This window comes from Balaenoptera physalus, assembly GCF_965194825.1.
Source record: "Balaenoptera physalus genome assembly, chromosome: 5".
Lineage (NCBI taxonomy): Eukaryota > Metazoa > Chordata > Mammalia > Artiodactyla > Balaenopteridae > Balaenoptera > Balaenoptera physalus.
This window is the reverse complement of record NC_138884.1, coordinates 148,443,029-148,452,968: the sequence shown is the minus strand read 5'-3', so window position 1 is coordinate 148,452,968 and position 9,940 is coordinate 148,443,029. Positions and strand designations below refer to the sequence as shown.

The 9,940-nt window shown below is 63.8% G+C and overlaps 1 protein-coding gene across 10 annotated transcripts in view; it reads left to right on the top strand.

The window, feature by feature from the left end:
- The first annotated feature begins 807 nt into the window (after positions 1–807).
- DOK7 (docking protein 7) overlaps positions 808–9,940 on the top strand; it is a 36,208-nt gene continuing 27,075 nt past the window's right edge. For 3 of the 10 annotated variants that reach the window (XM_082462438.1, XM_082462435.1, XM_082462437.1), the window contains exons 1-2: positions 811–1,009; positions 1,082–1,127. In XM_082462438.1, coding sequence (XP_082318564.1) covers positions 956–1,009; positions 1,082–1,127 — 100 coding nt within the window. In that variant the 5' untranslated portion in view covers positions 811–955. Of the gene's footprint in view, positions 1,010–1,081; positions 1,128–9,940 lie in introns of all 10 variants that reach the window. The other 7 variants (XM_082462434.1, XM_082462431.1, XM_082462430.1 and 4 more) reach the window with 5 other exon arrangements.

Here is a 9,940-nt window from a genome sequence, read left to right as displayed (position 1 = left end):
ACTGGCCCCTTACCTCGTTGGATGCTCCTGAAGGCATGAATGTCAGAGGTCGTCTTAGAGACGGGGGCTGAAGTCTGAGATGTAGACCTGCCAGGTCCCCCAAGCACTTGGGTTCCCAAAGAACCCGGGCAGCTAGACTGGAGCTACAGGGTGGAGGAGGGGAAATCCAGAAGGTCAGAGCTCCCCCGCTGCAAAGGGGACTCTCAGGGGGCCTTTATAGAGCAGCAGAGAACCTCTGTGCCATCCTTGCCCGGAGGGATAGCTCTCAGCCCCGGGGGGAAGGGGGAACCAGACAGGGAGACCGCGGCATTGTGGTCCCACTTACTACTGGGCAGCAACCTGCACTGGGATTCCTGCTGCCAGGGGACGTGAATGAACCCCCCTCCATCACCCTGCCTGGGGAGTGGGGGTGGTCTGGGGGAAGCAGAGAGGGGGCTGGAGGGCTGGGGGGCGGGGCAATGTCTCGGCCAGGGTCGACCCACGGTCATTCTGTGGTCAGTGGTATCTGGTGACAGCTCGGGGTGGTGGGAGGGACAGGTGCCAGAGGGCGAAGCCAGCTCGGTTGAGGCGCACTTTAAAATTGGGCCAAGCGCTTGGACGCGCGGACGCCCCCTTCCCGTCGGGCGTTTCCTTTGCTTTTGGAGGGGAGCTCGCTCCCCACTCCCCCACCCCTCGGCGTGAGCAGTGCCGGAGCGCCAGCGGCCGAGCCCCGCAGTGTGCCTGGCTCCGGAGGGCGCTCAGGTGGCCTCAGGTGCCGCGGGGCGCATCGCCGGGGCGGGGCGCGGGCAGGGCAGGGCCGGCTGGGCGCGCACCTCGGCCCCGCCCGCGCGCCGCCCCGCCCGCCCCGCCGGCCGGCGCAGGGCCCTCCCGGAGCTATTTTGAAAGTGACCCTGGGCTGGGCGGCCGCGGGGCGGCGGGGAGAGGCGCGGCGGGCGCGCGGGAACCATGACAGAAGATGACCGAGGCGGCGCTGGTGGAGGGCCAGGTCAAGCTGCGGGACGGCAAGAAGGTCGGGGCGCGCGGCGGGCGCGGGGCGGGCGCGGGGCGCGGGCGGCCGCTCACGCTCCCTCTGTCCCCGCAGTGGAGGAGTAGGTGGCTGGTGCTGCGCAAGCCGTCGCCGGTGGCAGGTGAGCGGGCGCGGGGCGCGGGGCGCGGGGCGGGCGGCGGCGGCCTCCTGCGCCCGGCCGGCCCGGAGCGCGGCCAGCTCGCCCGAAATAGCCGGCGGCGCCGGGGCCGAGGGCTGTAACCGGAGAGCGCTCCGGCCTCGCCCCGGCCTGCGCCTGCCGCGGACGCCGGGACGCGGGACCCTCCCGCGACCGCACCGGGCCCGGGAGCCGTCATCTCAGACTCCAGGCCCGGGGCGGCGACCCCCTTGGCAGAAGGGCGGATTGAGGCTCGGAGGGGCCTGCGGGAGCCGGTGGAGGCCCGAGGGGCGAAAGGGCAGGAGCCTGTCCTGGCCCCCTCCCCCATCACGCAGCAGGGAGCATCCCAGAAAGTTCTGCCCCAGTTGGGGATTGAGTCGTGTCTTTGAATCCAAATGCGGATGGGTGTTCCGGGCAGCGCTGACCCCAGGCGGCCCTTCCACCCTCCCCAGGTGGAGCCGAGGCTGGGCCGCCAGGTGGGAACGGAGAAGAGTGAAATCTACCTTGTGTGTGGGATCCGTCCCGGGAAGAGAGGACGGCCCCCTCCCAGCCCCCTGGGCAGAGCCGGCACCCCAGCCGGGAGGAGCCAGCTGGAGCCCCGGAGCCGGGCATCTCCAGCTCAGCGGCCGAGGCTCCGAGCTGTGCAGCTGCAGCTGTTTCCGGAGACAGGTGCCTTGGAGCCGGCCCAGGCACCCGGGGGTCTGTGTGGGCTGCTGGGGGTGTGAGCGCACGCTGCCTCACACGTGCGGGCTGCCCGAGAGTTTTCCGGGACGCCTGGGGTGTCTGCCATTTCCCAGGCAGGGTGTGGAGGGCGCCCTCCCTGCGCCCCTCCCGGGTCCCCTCCTCCATCCCTTGCGCTGAGCCGGCTCTGAGAGCCTCGTGGTTGCGATAGAAGGGTCTGCTTTTGGCCGCGGACACACTCACCTCCTGCCTGGGCCTCAGCTTCCCCTCCAAGGGGGCCTGGGCTGCGTGCACCCTTCGTTCAGCCGATCAGTCTTACATGCCCAGCCCCTGCGTCTGGAGCTGTGGGGTCCTAGTCCTGGGGAGCTCAGGGACGCCTGGTAGGGTTGGGGGAGGGTCGGAGCTGGGGAAACGGGGGGGGGGGGCCCAGCCGGCAGGGAATGGAGGCACCGGCCAGCTGAGGGTGGCAGAGCCGGGGGCGAAGGCCGTGCTGACCCAAGAGGCTATGGCCCGAGGCAGGGGGCTGGCTGTTGGTTGGGGGTTGCTTGCCGGGACGGTGGTGAGCCAGGGCCCGTGCGGGCCTCTGGGACAGGTGGCCCACACGAAGAGCAGTCCCGGGGTGGGCCTTGTCCCTCTTGGTAGGGGGGGTAGTGATTTGCAGCCCCTGGTGGTGGATTTTATGCCAGTATCCGAGAGCGCTGGTTGAGAGGTGAGCTCTGGCCGGCCCTGGAGGACACCTGTGGAGGGGGCCCTCCTGCACTGCAGGGGAGTTTGCAGCGGGTCCTCAACACCGTAGACTCTGAGTCTGTAAGTGGGCTTGTGGTCATCGGGCCTTTCCTGGGTCTTACCACATGCAACCCAGCGGTAGAGAGCCGGGGCGTCGGGGAAGAGCCTCCTCTGCAGGGGCACCAGGGCTGGACCGGAGGGGAAGTCGCGGAGAAGAGGGGGAAGGCGCTCGGGCAGGACGCGGCCGGGGACTGGGGGCGGGGAGGGGATTAGGGGTGGTGGAAGGTACACGCGGCCCCTCTGGGCTGCCGTTCACTCTGAGCCCTGCATCTCATGTCCTGGTCCCCAGGGTCTCAGAACCCCCGCTGTCACTGCCGTTATCTTAGCAGCGCCCCCTTTATCCACACACTGCACGAGGGCCGCGGTCATCCTCTTATGGGTGTTTGGCCTGAGGCGGAGCTGCCAAGCTGACCCCGCTGGGCCACTGCCCCGCTCTCGCCAGCCCTCCCCCTCCCTCCTGGCCGGTGCCAGTGGCCGTGGTTCCCCGACGGGTCAGAGGCTCCGGACCCTCCTCGCTCTCCCCTCCCTGGCCCTTAGCTGATGAGCTGGCCCCTCTCTAGTGTGTTGGGGGGCCTGGCTGGGAGGGATGCAGCCGCCTGGCCCCCCTTATCCTGAAGACCAGCTCCCTCGGGTGGCCTTGGGTGTTGGGGGCAGGTCCTTGTACTTGGGGTCCCCACAGCTAAGACTCCCCAGATCCTGGCTGCAGCCAAGGGGGAGCCTGGGAAGGAGAGAGGAGGGGCCGCCCTGCCTTCTCGTCATGAAAACCCAGGACTCTTGTTTTTGAAAAGTATTTCCTTCCCAGGAGGGCCCACAAGGAGAGGTTAGGAGGGAATCAGGGGCTGCAGGCGGGCGGAGGGTAGGAGGGCCCCTCTCCGCTTTGTGTCTTTTCTCCTGTTTTCGCTTTTCTTAACCAGGACCACTTATTCTTCTTACAATAAAGTTTAGTTAGTGGAAGGAAGGAAGAGCTCTGATTTTTTTTTTAATCTTTATTGGAGTATAATTGCTTCACAATGCTGGGTTAGTTTCTGCTGTATAACAAAGTGAATCAGCTATACCTATACATGTATCCCCATATCCCCTCCCTCTTGCGTTTCCCTCCCTCCCACCCTCCCTATCCCACCCCTCTAGGTGGTCACAAAGCACCGAGCTGGTCTCCCTGTGCTATGGGGCTGCGTCCCACTAGCCATCCATTTCACGTTCGGTAGTGTATATATGTCCATGCCACTCTCACTTCGCCCCAGCTTCCCCCTCCCCCCGCCCCCGTGTCCTCACTTAAAGAGATGAAAGGGAAAACCTCTTATTGAAAGAAGTAACAATCTCTATAAAAGGCAGTCATACTTCAGGGGGTTGTGCTTCTTGGGGTCTCGACCTCTGTCCTGGCCAGAGAATTCATGCCTGGATCATTTCCCTTGAGAAGAGGGTGGTCTGGGCCCACCCCTGGTGACCCTGGGCAGCCCCTCTCTTCCTCCCCGGGTTGAGGCTTAGGATGGTGGGAGGGGTGTCTCTCGCGCGGCTGCCCCGTGGAGGGGGCGGCCCACCCACGGGTGAGGCACCCAGAGGGGTCCTGAGCAGCCAGGGCGGCTCCCCGGCCCTCCGCTCCGAGGGCCCTGCTTCACCAGTTCCTGTGCAAGCTGCTGGGGCTTTATTCAGCCCAGGAAAGCCACCGGGAGGGACCCTGACTCCTGGAGCTGGCAGGGCCTTTAGGGGTCATCATAGGCACAGGGGCTGAGACTTGCTGACCCAAGGGGTCTGGCCCACAAACGATTGGGTGCTGCCTCCTGCCCCCAGCGCCTTGGCCGGCTGGGAGGTCAGCACCTGCTCCTGCCACTGAAGGTGAGGTATTAGTTCAGTACCCCCTTCCTAACCCTGCCCTCAGTCCAGGTGCTGAGTTCCTGGAGGGCAGGGTCCCTGACTCAGCGTCACCCCTCACAGGCAGCCTGGCAGGGGCTGGGACCTGCCAGGTGAGGTGCTGTGAGCCCAGCCACTCTCGGCAACATCTGGGCCCTGCAAACTTGCCCAGGAACCGGGGCCTCGCGACACCTGCCCCTTAAGCCGCCTGAGCTGTCCCACTGGCCTGTGCCCGTGCCTCTCCTGTGCAGTGGCAGCTCTGCTAACTAAGGTGGGCGCATTCCGAGAGGTTGGGGGTCCCAGGTGGTGATGGTGGGGAGGGTCCCTTCTCCGGTCCCACCTGCTGGCCTTGGATCGGCCGTGTCCCCCGGGAATGGGCGTGACTTCTCAGTCCTGGGCTGGGTAGGCACTCAGGGACAGGGTGTGGGTGGTGGCCAGCCATCCCGTCCCCATGGAGACCTCGACAAGGGGGCCAGGGCTTCCTGCAGCCCCTGGTTCCGGACCGGGAATCGGAGCACCTGGGCTCAGGTCTCGCCTCTGCTCGGACCAGCTGTGTGACCTGGACGCGTCCTAGTTGGTCCCTGCGGAGGGTGGACGGGTGGTGGGCATGCACTGGGCCCGGGGCACCGTCCTCTCCTGCTGCTGCCGGCGAGGTCGGGGTAGCCTGCCTGTGGGAGCCCGTGAAGCCCCCTTGCGCCCTGCATGCACAGTGAACGCGCTTCCCCCCGAATTGGATCAGGAAAAGGCCTGGACCTGTGGGTCAGAGGGGGTCCCTCTGGGCTTCAGCCTGAGGCACCGGCTGGGGGGCGCTGTCAGCAGCCCCATCCCCAGTGCTCGGCTGCCCCCAGGCCGCTGCCCAGCTGCTCTGCTGAAGGCACTGCCCAAGGTCACTGTGACCTCCAAGGGCTAAATCCAACAGCCGCTCCTCCGGCTGTGTCCCGTGGGTGGGTGTCAACCTCCGTCTCCTCTCCCGGCTCCCCCTGCCCCCCACAAGGCCCGGAGGTTTGCCTCTTCCCGGCCACCCGCCCTCCCCAGGCTCTCGGCCCCGGGCTGTAAACGCCTCTGAGTGCCCATGACTGACTCCATGGTTATTTTTACATCTTCAGACGCGTGTGTCCAGCTGCCTGCGTGCACGCCGCCTGGCGTCTGATGGGCCTCTCAGGCTCATGTGTCCGGGACAGAACCCCAACCCTGCCCCCTGCCCCCGGCCCCGCACCCCCGCCCAGGTGCCCCCCTCCCCAATCCAGCATCGCCCTCCTCTTCCTTTCCCTCACCCCGTCATCCACCCACCAAGAGGTCCCACGAGTTAGCGCGGCCTCCGCAGAGGGAAGGCCCCTCCCACTGTCACCATGGTTACTGCAGAGCCTAGCCTTGGGCCCCCTTTCCTCTGCTCGGCCTAGGCCAGCAGCTCCTCTGGCCTGGACAGCTGCAGGGGCCTGGAGCTTTGCTGTCACCCTGTGTCCCTTCGCCACACGCAGCCAGGCTGGGCCCTCTTTGCTCACAGATCTCAGGGCCCCTGGTGTGCTGGGATGCGGCCTTGGCCTGGCTCAGCAGGCCCGCCTGGCTGGAGCCCGCCTACACCTCGGACCACTCTTCCCTTCCCCTTGTGCCAGCCCTGCCCATTGGGTCCCTGCCTCTGGGCTTCTGCACTGGCTCTTCCCTGTAGCACAATGCTGTTCCCTGAGGTGCTGCCGGGCTGGCGCCTTATATCCCTTGGGAGTCCGTTGTCCCTTTGGGAGAGTCTCTGACCCCCGTGCTCAGGCCCCATGACAGCCGCTGTCATCAAGTGCCGTCCACCCCCAAATGCCATCCACCCCTGCCATCAAATGTGGTCCCCTGGACAGCTTTTCCTCAGAGTTTTCTTCTTTATCAACCTTTTTCAGCGTTTGACTGTCTCCCCTCGGGTTTCAGCTCCGCAGAAGCCGGCCTGTGTCCCCTGGGTCCCCGGGCTGCTCGTGAGCAGAATGAACTGGGCTGAGGGCTATGGGGGAGGCCACCCCGCGGAGGGACGGGAAAGGAGGTGGGGTGGGCTCCGAGAGGCCCCACTGGGGGTCTTTCAGTGGCCCTTTTGGCGAGCAGGGCCCACTACGTGCGGAAGAGGGCAGGGGTGGGCTGACCCCAGAGGCGGGTGCGCTCCCCTGGGTTTCATGGTGGTGGGGAATGTCCCAGGGCCCAGGCCGAGGTCCCTGCTCATCCCGCTCTGTGCTTGCTGGCGTGTGGCATTCACTGAGGGCCTCTGTGTGCCAGGCTGGGGCTGTGCTGGTGCCTTGACTCTGCAGGGTGAGTGGCGTCCGTTTCTCAGATGGAAAATAGAGGCTCTAAGAGCTGAGGGACGGGTTCCCAAACGCGGATGTGGGACGTGAACCGGGTCAGCTGGTCCCCACTGTGGCGCCCGTGCACAGTGGTGGAGTGTGTGCAAGCGTGCAGGTGTGCGTGTGTAAGCACACGTGTGTGAGCACGCACGCACGCGTGATCAAGTGTGTGGCTGTGCTCGTGCACAGGAGTGTGTGTTTGTGCATGTGCCTCTGCGTGCCCCCCCTCGGTTTAATCTTTGGCGCTTTTGTCATCGCCCCATCCGTGCCTCCTTTCACTACGACGACCGCAGTCCCCTCCACCCCTGCCCGAGAGCTGCCCCGGCAGCGAGCCGCCCAGGCCCTGCGGCGGCTTCATCTCCTGCCCCTGGAGTCCGGGCGCCCAGGGCCAGGTTGCAGCCTGGCTGTGGCCCCGCAGCCCCGCACTTCAGCTGGATGGGTGCTGCCGTGAGCGAGGTCCTCAGGCCCTCGCGGCCCGGCGTGGAGAGAAAGCGGCCACGTGAGTGGGTGGCCCGGGGCGCGGGGTGGGAAGGCCAGGGACGCTCCCTCGCCGAGTGACCAGCCTCGCTGGGCTTCTTGCGAGGGGCGCAGCCCTGGGTGCCCCCAGCTCCGCAGGAAGGGCTGGTGGTGTCCCTGCTCCCTGGGGGCACTGGCGCTGTCTCTCCTGGGCACGACCTGCTTTGTCTCAGGCCCAGACCCGAGAATTTCTGTTTCTCCTGTGCCTGGTACTGAACAGCTTTCCACTAAACAGCACTCCTCACAGAATAGGTTTTAAAAATAGGATCAATTCATGGCCCGAAGTGATGGGGAGGGAGAGGGGGTGGAGTAGCTGCCCATCAAAGGGCCCCAGCCACGTCCCTCCCAGGAGCGGTGTTGTGCCTCAGCTAAAGGAGCCCACTGCGGGGGGCGGGGGCTGGAGGGTGCCGGGCGAGGGGGTGGACCGCAGCTGCTCCAGCCGTAACCCCGGCTGTGGCTCTGGGCCTCCACGGGGCAGAAGGTGGGAGATCATCCCACAGCCGTGTCCCTCACCGTGTTCTGTTCATATGTAAAGTGAAAGCAGTGACACCGAGGGTGTGTTAGCTTCCTGGGGCTGCGGTAGTGAATTGCCTTGCCTCAAACTGGGGGGCCTAAAACAACGGAAGTGTGCCCTCTCACAGTCCTGGGGGCTGGAGGTCCAAAATCCAGCAGCGTTCTCCTGCTGAAGGCGCGGGGGACCATCCTTCCCGCCTCCTCCAGCTCCGGGCCGCTCCAGGCCTCCTGGGCTTGTGGACACATCACTCTGTGACTTGTCTTCTTGTGGCCTCTCTTCTGTGCATCTGTGTTTCCTTTTTTGTCTCTTATAAAGACACTCGTCTTTGTTTTTTTTTAATAAATTTATTTATTTATTTTTGGCTGCATTGGGTCTTCGTTGCTGCACGCGGGCTTTCTCTAGTTGCGGCGAGTGGGGGCTACTGTTCGTGGCGGTGCGCAGGCTTCTCATTGCGGTGGCTTCTCTTGTTGCGGAGCACGGGCTCTAGGCGCGCAGGCTTCAGTAGTTGTGGCACGTGGGCTCAGTAGTTGTGGGTCGCGGGCTTAGTTGCTCCGTGGCATGTGGGATCCTCCCGAACCAGGGCTCAAACCCATGTCCCCTGCATTGGCAGGCGGATTCTTAACCACTGTGCCACCAGGGAAGTCCCAAGACACTCGTCTTTAGATTTAGGGCCACGTGGATTATCCTGGGTGACTCATTTTGAGATCCTTACCTTGTTCACGTCTGCAAAGACCCTTTCTCCAAATAAGGTCATGCTTGCAGATTTGGAGGGGTCAGGACATGGACATGTCTTTTGGGGGCCCCCATTCACCCCACTGCAGATGGGCGAGGGTACGCATTGATTCTCAGATCTCTGTAAGGAGTAGGATGTGAGCTGCATTTCAGATAGAGCCAGGATCCAGAAAGATTAGACCGGCCCAGGGAAAAGATTCTCGGGGACACATGTTGGCTCTTGCATGTAGGTCCCGAAACCAGCCTTGCAAGTGCAGGCGTCCAGGGTGGCAAGACCTGCTTGGCAGCAGGAGGCATCTGAGGAGTGTGAGAAGCTATGGGGCGACACAGGGGCTCGTAGCAAACTAGACTCTAGACCACGAGTCGGCAAACCAGGGCCCTGAGCCGAAGCCGGCCCGCTGCTTGTTTCTGTTATAAAGTTTTATTGGAACACAGCCATTCACTTACGTGTGGTCTGTGGCTACTTTCGCAGTTCAGTGGTTGTGACAGAGGCTGCGTGGTCCATGTAGCCGAAAACAGTTACTGTCTGACTCTTCACAGAAAGGGTTATGGAACTCGCTCTTGGCTGTAGCACTGGGAGCGTAACTCCTAGAGCAAAGGGGTGACAGCCTGGCCCTGCTTTGCTGTTAAGGCCACAACTAAAGCGAATGGCCTTTCCTGTGACAGAGGCCCTCACCCTCATCTGTGCCAGGTGATGGGGCTGTCACTTCTCCAGCAGAAGAGGGCCTGCCTTCAAGAGCTCACCTTCCAAGGTGGGGAGTGGGGAGACAGGAAATAGACAGGGGGCAGACAGCTACCTAGAAAAGCCACCGGGAGATGCCGGCCTTCCCTGGGGAGAGGAGTGGCAGGAGGCGGTCGGCGTGTCTGGGGGTGTGGCAGCCCGTGTGGCTGGCAGGGCTGTCCTCACGCCCGTGGTCCCTTCCCTAGCTGCCTCGGTGGCTTCCCTTTGTCCACACACATTTTTACTGGGGGTCCTTCTGTGCTCATCGCCTCCCCAGGCTTTTACCTCTTGGGCCTCTGGTGACACATCAGGGAACGCTTCCATAACAACACATGCCCTTCATGCCACGTGTGTGACTAATTTCTCTCCGGGCCGGGCCACGAGTTTCCTAAGGGAGCCATGCTCGGGAGAGAACACGCTGGAACCCTTGGGTGGGCAGATGGGTTTTTGTGGGTTCTGGGGTTTTGTTTGTTTCCCTCAAAATGAGAACATCTTTGCTTTTTTCTGACATAAGCATTTCAAACACTACAAACAGGGTCTCAGATAGGAAGTGAAGCTCCCCCATCACAATCCCCGGATTTTGTAAATACAGGCGTGTCGGAACCCAGTCACCCAGGCTGGTCTATGTACTGCCTGGGGCTGCTTTCACGCCCGACGGCAGAGGTGGGTGGCCGGGACAGACTGTCCG